The sequence below is a fragment of the Dromiciops gliroides genome, chromosome 6, assembly GCF_019393635.1.
Source record: "Dromiciops gliroides isolate mDroGli1 chromosome 6, mDroGli1.pri, whole genome shotgun sequence".
Taxonomy (NCBI): Eukaryota; Metazoa; Chordata; class Mammalia; order Microbiotheria; family Microbiotheriidae; genus Dromiciops; species Dromiciops gliroides.
In genome coordinates, this window is record NC_057866.1 from 25,325,601 (window position 1) to 25,347,893 (window position 22,293).

At 43.8% G+C, this 22,293-nt stretch overlaps 1 protein-coding gene across 1 annotated transcript in view; it reads left to right on the forward strand.

The window, feature by feature from the left end:
• The window catches only part of SYT13 (synaptotagmin 13), a 60,547-nt gene that overhangs the window by 23,610 nt on the left and 14,644 nt on the right, over nt 1-22,293 (forward strand). The window contains exons 3-5 of the mRNA XM_043970022.1: nt 4,346-4,480; nt 11,176-11,471; nt 19,985-20,114. Coding sequence (XP_043825957.1) covers nt 4,346-4,480; nt 11,176-11,471; nt 19,985-20,114 — 561 coding nt within the window. The remainder of the gene's footprint in view (nt 1-4,345; nt 4,481-11,175; nt 11,472-19,984; nt 20,115-22,293) is intronic.

Sequence of the window (22,293 nt, forward strand, 5' to 3'; positions counted from 1 at the left end):
ATAAATAGGAAATAATAAGGAGTCACAGGAGTTTATTAAATGGGGGGAGGGGAAGCGACATGGCCAACCTGAATCAGTGACCCTGCCCATCTGCCAACTACTTTTTTCTGCTCCCATCCATTTGTAGACTCACTTTCCTTTCCCCATCTCCAAAGAACTCCTTCCACTTTTAAGTGTGTTGAAATGATTTTCCATCAAGCTCCAACTTAGGTGGTAGCTTCTCCAGGAAGCTGCTCTTGACTCCTAGGCCCCCTCCAGGTATAAGTGAGCTTTCCCCTTTCAAATCTCTCCTGCTTCTATTTAAAAATTTTTTTTTCCTTTTTTATTTTTCATTCTTTTTTCTTTATTTATTTTTCATTTTTTTCTCTCCTGCTTTTATATTGGACCTCTCCCATGCCCTGATCACAATCAAGTCAGTCCAATTTAACAATTGAATCTGTCCACTATGTGCCAGGGAATACAAAGACCAAAAGAAGGAAATCTCTGGAGAAAGGTATAATTCAGAGATGATTCTAAGAGACAGAGGGGACCCCTTTCACACCTCATCTCTGCCTCCTCACTTTTTTCAAGTCCCAGCTGAAATCCTACCTTCTATGGGAAGCCTTTCCAGATCCTCTTGAATTCCGGCACCATCCCTCTCTTGACTGTTTCCAATTTGTCCTGTCTATAGCTTGTTCTCTCCCCCATCAGACTGGGGGCTCCTCAAGAGTGCAGATGGCCTTTTGCCTCTCTTTGTATCCCTAGAGCTTAACACATAGTAGGTGCATTAGACATTTATTGGCTAACTGACCGGAGTGGAGGAAGCCCCACATCTCAGGCTGGTGTTCGGCAGCTCAGCTAGAGAGATGAGCTGAGGGAACAACATATGCCTGGGTTGTCTGGAATGTATCCTGTTCGTGAGGGTGAGTGATTGGGAAACCAGTCTGTGGAGTCAGAATAGCGCCAAAGTGTGAAGGGCTTTAAATTCCAAAGAAAGGGGTTTGTATATCTCATATATATTATTGTTTTTTAAAATTCAACTTATTTCCTTACTAAATTGGAAGGTTTTTTTTTTGTTTTTTGTGAGGCAAGTGGGTTTAAGTGACTTGCCCAGGGTCACACAGCTAGTAAATGTCAAGTGTCTGAGGCCAAATTTGGACTCAGGTTCTCCTGACTCCAGGGCTGGTGCTCTATCCACTGAGCCACCTAGCTGCCCCCATAAATTGGAAGTCTTTTGAGGGCAGGCACTACACCTTATTCAACTTTATTATCACCAGCACCTGTCACAGGGGCTTCACCTTAATAGAGGCTTAATAAATGCTGGTTGAATTTAATTGAAGCCCTTAGGATTGGCTTTGTTTTTGTGTTTTCTTTTGTTTTGTTTTTTGGTCAGGGATGGAGTTGGGAGAAGCAAAAGCAACTGGTTGCCAGTCCCCTTTCCTAATACCATCAGAATGGTTATTCCCCCAGAAAATAAAAAAAACACAAAAAACACAAACTTTGGCCACCTGAAGTTCTAGACAATCTCCCACCTAGAGAAATTTGTATCGGGAAGCCTAGATACAAGTAGCTCCACTTAAAACCATAGTACTTTCATAGGAGCACAGTTTTAGAGCTGATTGGACTTTATAAGATATGTAGAGCCTCATGCTACAAATGGCCAGTGACTCACCCAAGGTCACACAGCTGGGCAGTGAACTTTAAATAGGAGCTGTTAGAAAATGCCCACCCCCATAATATTGTTGCTGAGTCATTTCAGTCATGTCCAATTCTTCATGACCACAAAAGGGATTTTCTTCGCAGAAATACTGGAGGGGTTTGTCATTTCCTTCTCCACCTCATTTTATGAATGAGGAAACTGAGGCAAAAAGGGTGAAGTGACTTGCCCAGGGTCACACTGCTAGGATGCATCTGAGGCTGGATTTGAACTCAGGAAGATGAGTCTTCCTGACCCCAGGCCCAGTCCTCTGTGCACTATGGCTCCAGTAATAGTATCAGGGCTCATCATTCCCAATAATATTTTCAATGGCTGAAGAGCTAGATACCTTCTGAGGTTCTCTCCAGTTCTAACACGGTTAGGAACAAACCTCCTTAAATACCCTGCCCTCTTTTTGGGGCCCACCTGCCCAACCTCCAAATGCCCAGGGACAAAATGAGGTAGCAGGGGGAGGGGAGTGCAGTGGGCAGAGTGTGGTTTCTAAAGGCAACAAACACATTGTGGTGTCAGCCTCAGTGCTAATGCTTATCAGGTGCCTGTGAATCAGGCACTGCGCTAAGTGATGGAGATGCAAAGAGAGGCAAGAAGCAGCCCCTCCTCTGAGGAGCTCACACTCAGATGGGGGCAACAATCTGCCAACAACCATGTACAAGCCAGCCATGGCCACCAGGTCCTCAATATTTTAATACCTTAATAAGCTTTCAGAGCTTTAATAAGCTTTAAACTTTAATAACTTAAAACCACACTAAGACTTTGGGAACCCCCTGGAAAGATGGCAAATTGGATCCAACCAACAGGGGGAGGTGTTAGCACTATAGTCTCTTCTGGCCTCAGTGTTCTCATCTGTAAAATGAAGTGGTTGCACAAGAGAGACCCCAGGACTCTGGCCGGGTCCGGGTCTGTGATCCTAGGGAGTTAGGAAGACCTGGCTTTGAGTCCCTGCTCTGGGAACCCCAGATGATTTAGCCTTGGTGGGTCCAAAGAGGATGGTATTAACAAGGCTACCTCATGGCACATTAAGGTGAAAAGAGATGGGTGGGTTGGAGAATCTGCATAAGAGACCCCAAGATTCCTGAAATGTAACCTAGTCTGTCGGTTTCCTTTGTCTCCATGGAAAATCCATTATTTGTCCTCCAAGTAAACCATCCATTCTGGAATGGTATCTTAAAGCTCACCCAGTCCAACCATTTAATTATATGGAGGAGGAAACTGAGGCTCCCCAGAAGGAAAGTGACTCGCTTAAGGTTGCCCAGAACTGAGAGTCAAATCCAAGCCCTCTGATGCCAAATCCTGTGCCATTTGAATGATTCCATCTTTGGGGCTCTTTAGCAGCTTGGTGGGTGTTATATCCTCAGTAGCTCACTGGAAAGAGTGCTGGCCATGTAGTCAGGAAGACCTGAGTTCAAATCTAACCACAGACACTTACTAGCTGTGTGCCCCTGGGCAAGTCACTTCATCTTGTTTGCCTCAGTTCCCTTATCTGCAAACTGAGCTGGAGAAGGAAATGGCAAATCACTCCAGTATCTCTTCTAAGAAAACCCCAAATTGGATCACAAGGAGTCAGACACAGCTGAAAACAACCCAACAACAACAACAACAAAAATGACTTATACCCTCACTGAGCTCCCGCCCCTGTGCCTCCAGTTTCAAATTCTGCCTCAGAGAACCTTTCTTTGTATTCCTGAGTAACACTCTCTTGAAAGTCTTCTGGTGTCTGGCATTTGTAAAACCGGAAAGCTGCCCAAGTTTCCCACCCACCCCAGCAGGTAAAGACTGTTATGAGACCACAATTGATTCTGCAGCCAGGAAGCATCATGCTGAGGGCATCATGCTGCCCAAGGCATTTCCTTAGCTCCCAGCACGCCGTGCCACTCAAATGACCCTGGCTTCCTGCTTGTGACTGTGACACCTTTTAAGACTAGTAACACTCGGCTCTTCACACTCATAGCCTTCCACAGTCTTACAAAGTGCACAGAAAACACAAGGCTGAGGCTAACAGGACTCTTAGAACATGCAACAAAGAACTCCAGAGTTGGAAGGGACTTTGGATCGTTATGACAGGACATCAGGGTTAGGAACATGGGACATAGCAGGAAGGGCCCTTGGAACCTAGAACCTAGAACAACATAGCTGGAAAGGAACATAGAACATAGAACTTGGGATGTCTGAGCTGGGACAACATAGGACATTTAACCGGTTACAACTGCTGCGACTTTTGAGGCCATTTCAACCAACTCCCTTGTTTTTTAGGTGAGAAAACAGGCCCAGAGAGGGAAAGTAACTTGCCCGAAGGTGGCACAGCCGATGAGTGACATTATACTGATGGATCAATGCATTGACAACTATTTCCTAAATGCCTACTCTGTGCCAGGCCCCAGTTCTTCACAGCCACATTAGGGGTTTTCTTGGCAGAGATACTGGAGTGATTTGCCATTTTCTTCTCCAGCTATTTTACAGATGAGGAAACTGAGGCAAATAGGGTGAAATGACTTGCCCAGGGTCACACAGTAAGGATGTTTTGTAGTATGTTTTTAGGTTGGTTTTGCAGGCAAAGCATTTGGTGGGAGCACAGGGGAAAGATGGAGGTGGGGAGAGACGGGATCCCCAGGGGAGTGGAGATGACCCCTGTGCTCCTTCCCACCCCCACAGGTGTGGTGGAGGATGTCTGTGTGATTGAGACGTGGAACCCAGAGAAAGCCGCCAGCTGGAACCAGGCCCCAAAGCTCCACTATTCCCTGGGCTATGACCAGCAGAAAGCCCAGCTGTCTGTGACGCTCCTGGAAGGTAAGGGCCCCATCCTTCTCTTCTGCCTGTACCCTGATCTTTCATCCCCAAGGCTGTGGGGGGAGGGTTGAAGCACTGATCGAGAAAATATTTCATGCCATTAAGGATCTGAGGATTCAGTTCTGGAAGAGATTTTTGAGATCATCCCCCCCCCCATTTTTTTCTTTTGAAAAACTTTTGTCATCTTTTGGTTTTACTTCGCTTCCATTTCCCAATATATCCCTTCCCTTCCTTCTACCTCCCAGATAGCCATCCCTCATAAATAAAAAAGAAAGAAGAGAAGAAAAAGAAATTCAGCAAACCCAACCGACATGTCCATAAAATCTGTCACTGTGTGCCACGGTCCACACCCATCACCTGCCGCCTCAGCAGAGAAGAGAGGGAGGCACACTCTTGGTCAGCTTCGGGGCTAACCCTCTCATTTTAGAGATGAAGAGGCTGACACACTCAGGGAGTTTAAATAACTTACCCACGGTTACAACATTAGTAAATAGCACAGCTGGGCTTCAAACCCAGGTTTATGGACCCCTGATCCTGCAGTTTTTCCGCTAGCCCACTTACCATTTACCTGAACAGGAATTTTCTCTACAACATCCCAGATCTTTTGTAGCTCTTCCTAGATCTCATCATTTGAGAGCAGGCTACTTGCTAGAATGGAAATTCTGGGAGATCTGGGGCATCAGGAGACTCGGGTTCAAATCCCAGTTCTGGTTACTTATTATGCACGTGAAGCTGGGCAAATCACTTTATCTCTTTGAGCCTTGTTTTTTATGCAAAAATGGGAATGATAATATTAATATAATAATAATACCCATATAATAATACATTATAACACTCATATAATATCATTCATATTATAACAATACTCTAATAATAATACTCAAATTATCTGTATCATTGGGCTTTTTAATAAGAACAGACTTCACTTCGTAAAGCTTTAAGTCATATAAAAATGTTTCATTTTCTCCAGAGTGCCTCATTCTGACCTTCCCTAGATTTTTCTCCCCTTTTCTTTTTTTTTTCTTTGGCTGGGCCATGAGTGAGTCAGATCAAGGTTAAGTGACTTGCCCAGGGTCACACAGCTAGTATGTGTTAAGTGTCTGAGGCTGGATTTGAACTCAGGTCCTCCTGACTCCAGGGCTAGTGCTTTATCCACTGCACCAGCTAGCTGCCCCCTCCCCTTTTCTTTAAAAAAAAAGTTACTGTGTTTTCTGGTGGTTGTATCACATTCATTTCTGAGTACATCCATCTGCAACCCCCCTAACACAACAGCAAGGAATCTTTTGTAAGAAAGATTTAGCTCTGCTATTTACTAATGTTGTAACCGTGGGTAAGTTATTTAAACTCCCTGAGTGTGTCAGTCTCTTCATCTCTAAAATGAGAGGGTTAGCCCCAAAGCTGACCAAGAGTGTGCCTCCCTCTCTTCTTTGCTGAAGTGGGAGGTTCTGGGTGTGGACCGTGGCACACAGTGACAGATTTGATGGATGTGTCGTTTGGGTTTGCTGAATGATTTCTTTTTCTTCTCTTCTTTCCTTTATTTATTAAGGATGGCTATCTGGAAGATTTAGGAAGGAGGAAAAAAAATAGAGCAGTCCAGCAAAACGGAAACAACAATGGAGTCTGATGTTAGTTATAATGTTCCGTAGGCACAGTTTCCCACCTGCAAAGAAGAGGGAGAGGTATAGTTTCTTACCTCTTCTCCACTGTCAGCCAGGTGGCACAGTAGACAGAGCTCTGGGGCTGGAATCCTGGAAATCTGAATTCAAATCTGGCCTCATACACTTACCAGCTATTCGGCCCTGGGCAAATCACTTATCCTTGATCTTACTCACTTTCCTTAACTGTAAAAGTCAGTGAGTAAAAACTTATTAAGCACCTACTATGTGCCAAACACTGTGCTAAGTGCTGGGAATACAAAGAAAGGCAAAAGACAGTTCCTGCCCTCTAGGATCTTACAGTCTAATGGGGATAATTTGATGAAAGCTAGCTTACAGGGCTATGGGGATCACACGAGATAAGAATTGAAAAATACTTGGTGGGGCAGCTAGGTGGCACAGTGGATAGAGCACCGGCCCTGGATTCAGGAGGACCTGAGTTCAAATTCGGCCTCAGACACTTAACACTTACTAACTGTGTGACCCTGGGCAAGTCACTTAACCCCAATTGCCTCACTAAAAAAAAAAAGAAAGAAAAATACTTGGCACATAGTTAATAAATGCTTGTTCCCTTCTCCCCCCCCCCCACCCCCATGGGCCAAACTTAGTCATTATAATTGCATAGCTATCTCTTTTTTTGTGGGGCAATGAGGGTTAAGTGACTTGCCCAGGGTCACACAACTAGTGTCAAGTGTCTAAGGTCGGATTTGAACTCAGGTCCTCCTGAATCCAGGGCCGGTGCTTTATCCACTGCTGCCCTCACCATCTCTTTTTAAATGATAATTAGTGATTAGGTTGTGGTGCCCACATTGAGGGAAGGGGCTGTTTTTGCTTTTCTTTGTACCTCCAGAGCCTTCAGTTAGGGCCTGTCACAGAGTAGAAGCTTAATAAATACTTCTTGTTGACTTGTGTGGCATGATCCTGACCAGTCAATGGCCCACATTTGAACCATGAGTTTAACCTTTCAAAGCACTTTCACCTGGATTATTTCCCATGTACTGGAAGCACAGATGGGACCATGCCAACCCCAGTTCTAGGCTCCTCGGTGGCTGCCTCTTGCTTCTAGGACAACTTGGCATTTGAAGTCCTTCACCATCCAGCTCTAGCCTACATTTCTAGCCCCTCCTCAGAAACTGATATGCCATCTCCCATTCCTATGCTTTTGCCCAGGCTGTTGCCCATGCTTGGAAGGCACTTCCCATTCACTGCCATCTTTTGGAATCCTTAGCTTTCTTCAAAGACCAGCTCATGTGTCACCTATCATGGGAAGCCTTTCTTGATTTCCTTAGTTGTTGGTGTCTTCCCCTTTCTCCTCTTCTTCCTTTTCCTTCCTCCTCCTCTACCTTCCTCTTTTTCTTCCTCCTCTTCCCTCCTCCTCCAATTATGCATAGACTTGTTTGTGTGTTACATTTTCCATCACCTCCTCCCGGAGGGTGCAAGTTCCTTGATGGCAAGGATTGTTTTCATTTTCCCCTGTATCTCCAGCACCTAGAACAGAACCTAACACATTGTTGATTAATTAATGCTAACAGTATTAGTAAGTCCTTAGTAAATGCTTATTGGATTAGATTAAATGGGATTGGAATGGATTTAATGAGAATAGATTTGAATATGTTAGATTAGCTTGGAATGGAATGGATTATATTGGATGGAAGAGAGTTGGGTGGAATTGGCTCAATATTGTCTATAATTATTAGAATTTACTTTATTTCCATTTTATAGTTAAGGAAATTGAGGTTAGTTGAACTCTTAGGGTCCCCCAGCCAGACCCCAGTTCCCCAGGTCATCTGACTCTAAGACCAGTGGTCTTCCCCTTCACTCATGTTGCTCAGATTCCTTCTCTTTCTCACTCATCCTGCTATCTCTTCCCTGGTCAAAGCCTAGCCTGGGGAAGGTAAGCTCCTAGGTAAGACAGGAATGTGCTAGAGCCAGCTCACCTATTGTTCAATGTTCAAAGTGAAGTTTTCTTATACAAAATGAGAAATGCGGCAATGGTTTTTTTTTTTTTTACATAATTGCACACATATCATCTATATCTGATTGCTTATTGCCTCAGGGAAGGGAAAGGTGAGGGAGAGAAGGAGGGATAGAACTTGAAATAAAAATGTTTGTTATTTTAGATAATGTTCCATGTGAGCATCAACACGTCAGAAATAGCAAATATTACAAATTAGGTCTTGATTTATGGTTTTATTGATTGTCTAGACTTAAGAAAGTGATGGAGAAAATCTTTAAAATGTAAATTAAATTTAAAAGTGATTCGTGGGCACATTAAAAAAAATTGTAGAGCTGGTTGTTAAATATTTACCAGCATACCCTTGAGTGATAGGCATGCTTAGGGATGCAGTTATGATGATGGGGACACTTGGCCAGGAAACATAATGTCCTTCTGGGGCCTTGTAGCTGCATTTCTCTCTTGTGATCTTCTCTCCAGCACTGGGGCTTGGAAGCTGTCATTTTGCCAGGAAGGGGGATCAGGAGGTAATGTTTTCTACCAGCCTGGGAATGATCAGCACCTCCCTTGAGGGCTATGAGCCAGTACAGAATAGAGCCAAGTGGTCCCATTGCAACCCCCAAGATAATCCTGGTTTCCTGCCTTCTGAGTATCACCCTTCCTCTCCTTAGGCCTCAGTTTCCTCCCCTGTAAAATGACATGAGAAATGGAACCTTCCCAGTCTCACTGGAGCTGGGGGTGGGGGATGGGAGAGAAAGCACCAGTGTACAACATATTCTCTGAGAGCCTCTTATGCCAGGTTCTGGATAAACATAAATTAAAAACCATTAAGAATGTCAGTGATCAGAATACAAAATCACAATTAATGAGTTAGCATCCAAATGACTCCCATTACAAATAGTTTTGTGGTAAATATTTTAAATACAGAATAATCTAATTATCATTTTTATGGGACAGCAAAAACAACAAGCAATTTGGCCCCAGAGTTGTAGAAGCAATAAAATCTTCTGGTTGGAAAATCTCTGGAGAAACAGGTCACAGAGACACAGTGATGGGATCATAGGACTTAAAGGTGAAAGGAAAATGGAACCCATAATGTCAGAGCAGGGAGGATCCTTAGAACATAGAATGTTAAAGCTGAGAGGGTCTGTAAAACACAGAATTTTAGAACTGGGATGGTCCTTAGAACACAGAATGTCAGAGATACGAAATACCTTAGAATATGAAGTGTCAGAGCTGGGAGGGACCTTTGAACATAGAATGTCAGACCTGGGAGGCACTTTAGAACACAGAATTTTAGAACTGGGATAGTTCTTAGAACATAGAATGCCAGAGATAGGATATACTTTAGAATATAGAGTGTCAGAGCTGGGAAGGACCTTAGAACATAGAATGTCAGAGTTAAAAGGGACCTTCAGACACAGAATATAGAATTTTCCATCTGAAAGGGACTTTAGGCATAGAATACTACAGCTGGAAGAGGTCATAGAATGTAGAACAGAAATTGTTAAACCTAGAAGGGACATTGTAATATAGAACACAATGTTAGGGTGGGAAGGTAACACAGCACACAGAACTTAGAATGTTAGAGCTAGAATAGACCATCAAACATAGAATGTCAGAGATAGAAGAAACCATTGAACATAGAATCAGAATGGTAGATTAGATACTAGAACATGAAACGTCAGAGCTAGAAAACACTAAAGGTTCTGTGATCCAACTGCTTCACTTTTACAAATTAAGAGACTTGAGGTTCAGAGGTTTGAAGGTTTACCCAATCTTTTCATCTTAACCACCTCACCTTAGGTGAAGTTACTTGTACAAATATAATCCCCCCATTTTTTTAATTGAGAGAATTTAGGTTCACAGAATTGAAGGGCCTTGCCTTGGATCACCCGGGTAGTGAGGGACAGAGCCAAGACTCCTGTCTGTTGGCTCCAAGTCTAGTTCTTGGCTTGGTCTCCAAGACCATCCTGTCCTGTCTCCAGTGGGTTTTTTCCAACCTCTTTTAAAAACATTTCTATAGAAGAGGTTTGCTCAGAGGGATTGCCATGTAGATGTGACCTGCACACTGCTGGGACTCAGGAGAGCTAGGTCCTGGATTTCCTCTTGATTTTGTTGTATGACTTTTTGGTGAGTCAATTGGGGTTAAGTGACTTGCCCAGGGTCACATAGCTACTAAGTCTGAGGCTGCATTTGAACTCGGGTCCTCCTGACTCCAGGGCCAGTGCTGTATCCACTGTGCCACGTAGCTGCCCTTGCAGTATAACTTTTGGCAAGTCACCCCCCACCTCCCCGTGCCTAGGCTACTCATCTATAAGAATGAAAAGGATCATATTAGCTGATTTCTGAAACCTCATTCTCATCTCATGGTCTCCGAGTCCATTGTATTTCTGAGTTCTATCATGAAATTTTTCCATCAAACTCGAGTTCCCATCATTTCCTTGGGAGATTTAGAGTCAGAAGGCCAGAGTTTCTTTCTTTCTTTCTTTCTTTCTTTCTTTCTTTCTTTCTTTCTTTCTTTCTTTCTTTCTTTCTTTCTTTCTTTCTTTCTTCCTTCTTCCTTCCTTCCTTCCTTCCTTCCTTCCTTCCTTCCTTCCTTCCTTCCTTCCTTCCTTCCTTCCTTCCTTCCTTCCTTCCTTCCTTCCTTCCTTCCTTTCTTTCTTTCTTTCTTTCTTTCTTTCTTTCTTTCTTTCTTTCTTTTTGGTGGGGCAATGGGGGTTAAGTGACTTGCCCAGGGTCACACAGCTAGTGTCAAGTGTCTGAGGCCAGACTTGAACTCAGGTCCTCCTGAATCCAGGGCTGGTGCTTTATCCACTATGCCACCTAGCTGCCCTGGAAGGCCAGAGTTTCAATCTCATCTCTGCTCATTACTATCTAAAAGACCTTAGACAAGTTCCTTCTCCTTTGGGGCCTCAGTTTTCTCCTTTGTCAAATGGGGGAGTTGGGCTGGATGACCTCTAAGTCCCTTCCAATTCTGACATCCCGTGATCTGACACAGGTGGGTTGCATACATTTCCTTGCCTGCCTCTGCTTAGATCCTGCATTTTCATTGATGATTCCCTGCCCCTTTGCCTGTCCTGCAGCTGTGACAGGGGACCATGACGTGGGCTGCGACTGCTACATCCAAGGAAGTATGTCGAGTATCTCGGGCACCACTGAGGCACAGACGGCCCTGAAGAAGAGGTTGCCACACACCGCCTGGGAAGAGGCCCTGGTGTTCCCCCTGACTGAGAAAGAGAGGCCAGCGGCCACCTTGACCTTGACCCTGAGAACCTGTGACAGGTTCTCCCGGCACAGCGTGGTGGGGGAACTGCAGCTGCACCTGGATGGGGTACCCCTGGGGACGGCCCAGTGCGGGGAGCTGAAGACCTCAGCCAAGGTACGTATATCCCGCTCTGCTTTTGGGGCCTGGCCCCCTCCCACTAGGGGAAAAAAGGTGGGGCAGGCTTTCCTATCCAGTCTGATGGACAGCATAGGAGAGGCAGAAAAGACTGTGACATGATCGGGGCCATGGGCACAACTCAACTATTTTCTAGCTGTGTGACCCTGGGCAAGTCACTTGATTTTTCAAAACTCAGGGTCCTCCTATGATAAATGGGGGTAACAACACATGCCTGCCTTTCCCACCAGGTAGTTAGTTGTGAGATATTTTATAAATCTTTAAGTGCTATAGAAATATGCATTGTTAGGATTACTTGGCTTGTGAGAGGAGAGAATCATCGCAATGATCAAACAGGTAAGTGTACAACCCTAGAATCCCAGATTTGGATCAGGAAGGGAACTGAGAGCTCCTCCCCACCACAGCAGTTCTAGGCTTTCTCTTCTCTCCTCAAGTATCCCACTCACCCCCTTTCTACAATCTTGTACTTGATTTAGAAAATGAGGTTATTCGACACTAAGTGCCCCTCCTCCCCACTTCTCCTCATCTCACAGCCCTGCCTGCGGCACATCTTGGATCTCCCATGATTTTCTCTGTTATGCTTGTTTTTGATGAAGAAGAGGCCCCTCCCCATCCTAAGCCCAACCCTTATAGATATGTCCTTTTGTTGTTGTTGCTGTTTAGTCGTGTCTGACTCTTCATGATGGGGTCTTCTTGGCAAAGATACTGGAGTGGTTTCTAATATGCATGAATGCAGGGAGGACCTACACCAAATACAATCATGGACAAGAAGAATTCAAACTCAGGTCCTCTGACTCCAAATGCAGTATTCTGTAGCTCTGACAGTCTATGTTCTAATATTCCTTCCAGCTCTAACATTCTATATGTTCTGTGTTCTACAGTCCCTTCCACTTCTAACTTTCTACATTCAAATGAAAAAGTCTTTCTAACCAACAGTCAATGTTACTTACCATATTTACTTTTATGGCATATGCCTCCCCCAAATGGATGGCTGAATTTCAGGAGAGAACTGAGCACTTACACAGCCCACCTTTCCCATTCTTTGTGCTTTTATAATTCCCTCTTTCCCTTTTAATTTAGACAGTACATCAGGTTTGGAGGAAGCTGGCACTGCAGACTGAATCCAGATCTAAAGCCTGGGATATAACAAGCCTTTGAGCACAGATTTTCTGAGCAATCATTGACTGAAGGCCTGGGATGGTAGACCTACAGTTTTGCTCATTAACTTAATAAGCAAGCCATCTCAGGAGATGGAAATGTTCCTGAGCTGTGGATTTTGAAACTTTCCCAGGTGCCTGCTAGGCTAACATCCGGCAAAATTGGGTAGAGAAATTGGCAGAACCGACAAGAAAATCTAGTCCAAATCTCACCAAAGAGAACAAGTTTGGGTGGGGGAAATGTGAAAGCATGGTGGAAAAAAGAGGCAGCGAAAGGTCTGAGTACAGGTCTCAGAGCTAGAATCATCCTCTAAATACTCTTCCCATGGTCCCTGATCCAGTCCTTCCATCTCCCCATCTTTGGGGACCACATATCTAAATCTATGGTTAATAGAGACTCAGAAGGAGAAGGAGCTTTAAAGACCAATAAAGACCAGCATTAGGGATTCTCTTCTAGCTCTCCCAAAAGGCAAACCTACCTGTGACCTAGGAGCACAGGTGTTGTCCTCATTGGACCTCAGTACGTTGTTATGATTGTTGTTCCGTTGTATTCAGTCATGTCCAACTTTTCATGACCCTATTTGGGGTTTTCTTGGCAAAGATACTGGAGTATATGAGTCTTCCTAACTCCAGGATTGGCGCTCTATCCATTGTGCCTCCCAGCTGCTACCAGGACCTCAGTATCCTCTTTTATAAAAAAGAGGTTAAAGCAATACAGTACAGTGGAAAGACTGCAGGCTTTAGCCTCAGAGGATCATTATTCCACATACCTGCATGCATACATACATATGTGACCCAGAAGCCAAAAAAACTAATGGGATATTTAAGAGGGGGAAAGCTCCCCAGAACAGGGAGATGACAGTACCATCATACTCTGCCTTCATCAGACTTCATCTGGACTATTGCATTTAGTCCTGGGCATCACCATTTAAGAAGGATGATCCTCCCATTTGATTGTGAACTCCTCTTTTTGTATCCCCAGTGCTTAGCCCGGGCATGTAGTAGGTGCTTAATAAATGCTGATTGATTTAAAGACTTATAGATTTATAGGTTGGAGAATGTCAAGAAGAGGCCAACCAGGAGTTAGTGTCATATGAGGTTCAACTGAAGGAACGGGGAGTGTATAGATTGGACAAGAGAAGACTCAGAAAACTCAGGAGGCATTCTAGCTGTCTTCAGATATCTGAAGGGCAGCTGTGTGGCGAATGGACTACACTTACTCTGTTTAGCCTCAGAAGTCAGAACCAGGAGCCATGGGTGGAAACTAAAAAGAGGCATGTTCAGGTCTGCTAACTGCTAATAATTAAAGTTGTCTCAGGGCGTAGTGGGCCCCCCCTCTAGAAATCTTCAAGGTATGTTATTGGGATTCCTTGAGTACATGGGTTGGCCCAGGTGGATGCTGAGGGAGGCCCCTTTCAAATTTCTAATCAAGGGAGTTGGTGATTTTGTGATATATGCAGAAGGCTCCTAGAATGAGCACTCACCAGGAGGACAGGCTTAAGGCTGGCATGGGAGGGTGTTAAAATGTTTTTAGCAGAATTAAAGCACCCGCCAGGGAGGTTACCTCCTTCTCGGTTGAGTGATGCTTGGCAGACACCATGAAAACAATGGCATATCTGTAAGATGCTTCCTCTCGGATAAATTACTTATCTGGGAAGGAAAGAGTTACCAGCAGGACTAGCGTTAGGTGAAAGCTGTGCCCTACTTCTACCGGAAGATGCTCAGCAAAAAAAAAAAAAAGTCAGGTTTGCGTCACTAGGGACCCTGGAGAGCGAAGTGCTGCCGAAATACACAGCTTGAATCATTCATTGAGAACTGGGGGCGAAGGGGAAGGGAGCAGAGCAGAGAGGAAAAGGCCTGGGAAACAATGAGAAGGGAAGAGGAGTTATTTTAGTCAGCAAATCCATTGAAGATGAAGGCGGATGGGTCACGCAGGTGTGAGAAACATGATGTGGCCCAAACAGCAGGGGGCTTAGGAATCAGAACTCAAGAATCTCTAGAGTCTCAGTTCTGTCACTAATTAGCTATGTGACCCAGTACAAGTAACTTCCCCTCTCTGGGTCTCAGTTTCTCCATCTGTTAAATGAATGACCTCTAAATTTGGTGGATTTTTAAAATTTGTTTTTTATTTGTTTGTTTTGGTGTTAATGCTATAGTTACAGGATTTTAGAATAGGGACTTCAGAGATCATCTAGCCCACCCCCTCTCTCATTTTACTGATGGGGAAACTGAGGCCTACATGAATAACTTGCCCAGGATTTCAAGTGAGGATCTGAGCTGAGGCCCTCTGAATCTTAATCTAGCATTCCTAATTCTAAAATGGATTGTTTCAAGTTTGAGATATTGGCCCAATCAATCAATAAGCATTTATGAAGTGTTTACTATGTGCCTGGACACTACACAAAATGTTGAGGATACAAAGGAAAAGCAAAAACAGTCCCTTCCCTCAAGGAGTTTACATTCTGTTGGGAGAAATCAACATGTACTCAAATAAGTTATTTATGATACAAACAAGTAGCGACAAAGTAGCAATATCTCATTAACAATTGTATCACATGTCCCAAATCTAAGCTTTAAACTCTTTTTCTTTTCTTCAAGTCAATGAGGGTTAAGTGACTTGCCCAGGGTCACACAGCTAGTAAGTGTCAAGTGTCTGAGGCCAGATTTGAACTCAGGTCCTCCTGAATCCAGGGTCAGTGCTTTATCCACTGCTCCACCTAGCTGCCCCAAGCTTTAAACTCTTAAGAATGGTCGAACTGCCTTGCCCCTCTCAAACTTGACTTCTTCCTGGTCACCTGGCCCTTATAATAAATATGCATAATTTAGAAAAAAAATTTCCATATGACCCATGTCCAATCTTTAGTCCATCTCTTCTCTGGTAGGGGTGCTTCCTCTGCAGTCCTCTGGCATCATGGCTTACCCTTGCATTGGTCTCAGTTCCAAAATCTAAGCCGCAAATTGCAAAGAAGGTGCTGATCTGTATAGATACTGGGGGTTTCCTCACAAGGGAGGTTAGGGTCACCTAGGTGTTGCAGTGGATAGAGCACTGTCCCTGAAGTTGGGAGCACTCGAATTCAAATCTCACCTTAGACATTTACTAGCTGTGAGACCCTGGGCAACTCACTTAACTCCAATTGCCTTAAATGTCTGGGTCCGTTTTCAGTCTTCTGATACGTATCTTGCCACTGGACCCAGATGGCTCTGGAGGAGAGAATGAGGTTGGTGACCTTGCACAGTCCTCCATCACTTAAATCCAATTCAGTACAAGTCATGACATCACCCCAATGTCATGGTCCTCAACAACAATAACAACAATAACCAGGGAGGTCTGTCTCTCAAAGAAATGCATACCAGTTTCCATCCCCTTTCTGCAATATTTCCCTGACTCCTAGGTGGCGCATTGGAGTGAATGCAGGACATGCAGAAAGTTTGAATTCTGCCTTAGACCTTGAGTGGGTCACGGAACCTCTTTGTTTCTCGGTTTTTTATCTGAAAATGGGAATTGATAATATTAATAACAACAAAAACATCTGCCTCCCAGGGGTGTTTTGGGAATCAAATGAGAAAATATTTATAAAGCACTTTGAAAACTTTTAATAAACATTTCAATGATAGTTGTTGTTGTCATGCAGGGTGATCACCCTATATTTATGTAGGGACAACCTTTCATAGCCCTTTAAATTGAGCAAAATACTTTTTCTAAGGATTGTGTCACCAGATCCTCATAGCCTCAGTGGTGGAAGTACTACATGTGTCACCCCATTTTACAGATGAGGAAACAGGGTGAAGGACAGAAAGTGACTTTCAGAGGCAGAAATTGATCTCCAGTCTTCAGGATTCTAAATCCAGTATTCTATCCACGATGTTAGAACTAGACATGGGGGCAGCTAGGTGGCGCAGTGGATAGAGCACCGGCCCTGGATTCAGGAGGACCTGAGTTCAAATCCAGCCTCAGACACTTGACACTTACTAGCTGTGTGACCCTGGGCAAGTCACTTAACCCTCATTGCCCAGCAAAAAAAGAAAGAAAATAATAATAATAAGAAGAAGAAGAACTAGACAGCATAGTTTTTTGGAAAGGAAGCATCTTGGTGCAGTGGGGAAAGCACTTGCGTCTGAGCCCCAGCTCTGTGACTCACCAGGTCTGACTTTGGCGTTCTTCATCTGTAGAATGAGGATAACCTAACTGGAAGGGCTTGCTGAGGAGAAAGCTGTTGGTGACCTAGAAAGTGCCGAAGAAATGAGAGCTTCTCCCCCAGCACATCATTTACGGCTCTGGTGACCACCACCCACCTTTGCTTTTCATTGTTACAATTTTGTTTCCTCTTGCTCCCACGCACAGCCTGAAGCCTGCCATCCGTGGTTGGGCCCCAATGATGAATGTCCTCTCTCACCCTACCCAGGAATAATGTATTAGGAGGTAGCAAGGGGAAGAGAGCTCAGCTCAGTGTCAGCCATGTGCTGGAGGGGAGGGAGCATCTGAGTATGGGGCGCGAGAGGCGCTTGGCCAGTTCCCGTGGAGGCAATGGCTCTGGGGAAGCCCAGGATTTTCTTTGAAACAACTCAGATTGAAAAATCAGCACACAGTCCTGGAGTCAGGAGGACCTGAGTTTAAATCCAGTCTCCGACGCCCACTAGTTGTGTGACCCTGGGCAAATCACTTAACCCTGATTACCTCCCCCCCCCAAAAAAAAGCACAACATCATCCTTCTGCTTGATAGAAATGACTCGGTTTGTATTACCTATGTTTCTTTTTTAAATTTAATTTAAAAAATATGGAATAAGGAATCATTTCCCTAACAGTGCAATAAAAAACTGCAAATCTTGCTGTTTTTTTCTTCTCTCCACCTCATCTAGAGATTGCTACCATTAGGCACAAACAGGTCTGTGTATATACACATATATATGTATATATGTATATGCAAATGTGTATGTATGTATGTATATATATGTAAAATCATTCTACACATACTTCTTTTTATCAGTTGTTTCTCTGAATGCAGATAGCATCTTTCTTCATATGTCCTTTATAGTTAATTTGGGTATTTATAACAGACAAAAAAACTTAATTGCTCAAATTAGTTCTTTTTTTTTTTTTGCAGGGCTATGGGGGTTAAGTGACTTGCCCAGGGTCACACAGCTAGTAAGTGTCAAGTGTCTGAGGTCAGATTTGAACTCAGGTATTCCTGAATCCAGGGCCAGTGCTTTATCCACTGCGCCACCTAGCTGCCCCCTCAAATTAGTTCTTAAAACAATATTGTTATTGTATATAATGTTCTCTTGTTTCTGCTCATTTCACTCTTCATTATTTTGTGCAAGTCTTCCTATGTTTTCCTAAAATCATTGAGCTCAACATTTCTTTCTTTCTTCCTTTTTTTTTGAACTCATCATTTCTTATAGCACAGTAGTATTCTATCACAATCATATACCACAACTCATTCAGCCATTTTTCCTGTTACTTATATTTCTATCTTTCTCCTCTCCTCCTCATATGGAGTAGATGAGCTTGATGTTGTAGAAGAAACACAGGGGCTTTAGAGTGAGAGTTATCTCCTCTGACTTTGGCCTCATATCCCCAGTTGCCTACTGGACATTTCCTGTTACCTTTTTTTTTTCAGGGCAATGAGGGTTAAGTGACTTGCCCAGGGTCACACAGTTAGTAAGTGTCAAGTGTCTGAGGCTGGATTTGAACTCAGGTCTTCCTGAATCCAGGGCCGGTGCTTTATCCACTGCACCACCTAGCTGCCCCTGCTTACTGGACATTTCAGACTGGACTCCCCTGAGACATTGCACACCCAACAGGGGTAAAGCACTCCCCTTCTATCTAAGCCCTTTCTTCTTCCAAACTTCCTCTTTTCTGCCAGAGACATCACCATTCTTCCAAGTTCTTAGGTTCATGCCTTGTTATTATAGCAAGCTCTTCCTGCTCCCTCCCCTTGTGCAATCAGTTTCTTTCTGTTTATCTTTCACACCCAACTCCTTCCTACTTATGCTCCTGCCACCTCAGTTTGGGTCCTCATCACTGGTGGCCTGGATGATCACCACTGCCTCCCTTTGGTCTCCCTGCCTCAGATCTCACTACTCCACCTCATTCTCAATCCTACTGAGAGTATTTTTCTTAAACACAGATTTCTCCATGTCACAGCCCTACTCAATAGTAATATTCAATACTAATACTCTTTTCTCTAGGAAATATAAATTCCTATATTAAAAAAATTTATTCCTCTATTTAGCTTGTAAAATCCTTCTCAACCTGCCCCCAACCTATCTTTCCAGCCCCACTGGAAACTAACCTCATTCCCTGTTTCTCACCCAGGAAAGCCTTTTCATTAGGCCATCCCCCATGCCAGGAATGCACTCCCTCCTCACCTCTGCCTTTTAGTGTCCCTCTCTTCCTTGAAAATAAAGTTTAAGGGGCAGCTAGGAGGTGCAATGGATAGAGCACTCACCCTGGAGTCAGGAGGACCTGAGTTCAAATCCAACCTCAGACAGTTACTAGCTGTGTGACCTTGGGCAAGTCACTTAACCCAGCTTGCCTCCCCTAAAAATAATACATAAAGTCAGAGCCAATCATTAAAAAAATAAAATAAGATAAAATTCAAGCATAACTGATTTCTTTCCTGATCCCCTCAACTGCTAATGTCCTCCATTTTAAGTTACCTTGTGTTTAATGACTTTCTATTTTATTTATTCTTTCTAGGGTATCTCCAAAGTCTTAACGGACATAAAGTTTTACTAGCTTAAACTGCACAAAGACTTTGGGGATGCCCTGTATATATCTTTGTTGTCATCTCCATTCGGTTATGAGCGCCTTCTGTGGAGGGATTGTCCCATTTCTTGTCTTTGAATCTTCACTGTGGAGTACAGCACCTACATAGTAGGTGCTTATGGCATGTATACAGTATATAGTAGGTGCTTAATAAATGTGGGCTTGCTTGACCCTAGTTTGCATCTTGAGTCTTCTGCTCCTGACTCTGATCAAGTGACTTCTCAACTTTCACATAATAGCTTTGGAACCTTGGCTTTGAGATTATTTACCTCAACCCCCTCATTTTGCAGATGAGGAACCAGACCGATGGGGAAAGTCACATGCCCAAGGTCACACAGATAATAATATCAGGGCAGGGTCTTGAACCCAGATCTTTCTTACTCAACACTCTTTCTGTTCATTGGAGAAATTGTATAGAAAATGGATATGCTGTGGTAGCTGAGGTCTCAAGATTTCCTGACTGTCCACCAGACTTCATGATGGGTAATTAGTCCCGACCCTACCTCGCTCAGACTGAAGCCAGCTCAGGGTCAACCTTTTTGCATGGGTCTCTTTACCCTTCCCAGGCCCTGGCCACTGGCTCCGGCGAAGTCCTCCTCTCCATCAGCTACCTCCCAGCAGCCAACCGTCTCCTCGTGGTTCTGATCAAGGCAAAGAATCTGCATTCCAACCAGTCCAAAGATGTCCTGGGGAAAGGTGAGTGGGCAGCATTGGGAGGGATGGGTAGTGCCTTTAATCTCACCCCAGGGGACACGTGGGAAGAGAGCCTTTGGGGGGATGGGCATGGGAGAGAGATAGTAGACTTGAATTTAAATATGACCTCTACCAACTGCCATGTATGTGTTTTGGGGAAATCCATTTACCTCTTGGTTTCCTCATTTGTAAAAGGAAGAAGTTGGTTTAGATCAGCAGTTCTCAGACTTTTTGGTCTTAGACAGGTGATTCAGTGCCTCAGAGGGCTGAGCCTAGAGTCTGGAAAATTTGAATTTAAATCCAATTTCAGTCACTTATTAGCTGTGTGACCCTCAGTTTCCTCAACTATTAAGTGGTAATAATAGTGCCTACCTCCCAGAGCTGATTTAAGGATCAAGTGAGATAATATTTGTCAGCTTAGCACAGTGCCTGGCACATAATAGACACTTAATAAATGCACGTTTTCTTTCCCTACCTTCTCAGGGCCCTTTTGTACTCCTCCTAAAGCTTTTGTTTGTGTGGGTTATATCTATCTCTATTTATCATTTTAGAAAGTAAAACTTGTTATTATTATGAAAGGAATTTTGATCTCATGGACCCCCTGAAAGGGTGTCAGGGGGCTCCAAGGGCACTCGATCATACTTGGAGAACTGTTGGTCTAAAGGATCTCTACATTTCTTTCCAGCTCTAAGTCTACAAGCATAACTTGCCACCCATGAGTCTGGGCAATCCTTTTCTCAAGGTGGTACAGTTAGGAAGTCCCAAAATCAAATCCTGCCCCAGATACTTGCTAGCTGTATGACTGAGGTGAAGTCACTTAACCTTTCTCTGCTTCAGGTTCTTTGTTTGCGAGACGGTATCAAACCTGCAAGTCTCAAAGATCCTGTGATCTTGGGACTCTGCTTCTTTACCTATAAAATAGAAATATCCCCATCCAGCTTTTAAATGTAAGGAAGACACTGCTAGAGCTGGAGACAGGAGAAGCTGGGTTCCCACCCTCCCTCACACACCTATAGCTATAGGGGCAGGGGCAACTCATTTCACCTTTCTCAGCCTCATTTTCTCCATCTGTAAAGTGGGTACAATGATAGTCACTCCGCAGGGCTCTTTCAAGGAAAATGCTTTGCAGAGAGTCATAGGTATAGAGCTGAAAGGGACCTTAGAGGTCATTTATCTCAACTCACTTATTTTATAAATGAGGAAACTGTGATCTAGAGAGGTATAGCACCTGGCCCAAGGTCTCGCAGGTAGAGACAGGATTGAATTTAGACCATGGGATTTCAAATTTGATGCTCTTTCTACCACATTGTAGATAGTGGATAGAATGCTGGAACTGGAGTCAGGAGGGCCTGGATTCAAATCCTACCTCAAACACCAGCTGTGTGACCCTGGACAAGTCACTACACCTCTCAGCCTCAGTTTCCTTATTTGTCAAATGAGGATAATAACAGCATTCGCAGCACAGGTTTGTAGTAAATGAGAAAGTGTTTCCAAGTGGAAATTATTCTTATTTATCATTTTTGTTATTATAGGCAAGGGAGTCATAGCTATATAAAAAGACAATAAATACATCTGTGTAGCCGTCCCCTTACACATATACATATACTCCTGCAGGCATACTCACACATGTCTTTATATATGTGTGTCTATATGTGTATAGACACATACACTTTCATACACATACACAGACTCATGCATGTGCATGCACACACATACACTAATCATCTTCTTAAACCATGTTAAAAGCATATTTCTTTTTAAAAATTTAGTAATGTCTTTAATTTTGACATCAAGAATATTTCATTCTCCCCATCCCACAACCTTCCCTTGTCCCAAGAAAACCAAGTGTGCCTTGGTTGGCTGCCTGAGCAGCGTGGGCAGCCTGTCTGCCCACCTCTTCCATGTCTAGCATCACAGACCTCTGAGCTCTGGAGTGAGCATTTGTCATTGCATTGATCTGAGTTCAGTTGCCTATCTTGGTCCTTATTTCTTCAAAGCACAGTCATTTATATAAGAAGACACTGGTTTCCCTGCCATTGCACACACACCCCCTCTTTGGCTAATGATGATGGTGGTGGTGGTGATGATAACTAGCATTTGCAGAGAGCTTTCAATGGGCAGAAGCCATCTATTATCTCATTTGATCCTCACCACAAAGGGAGAGAGGTGTTATTATTATTAT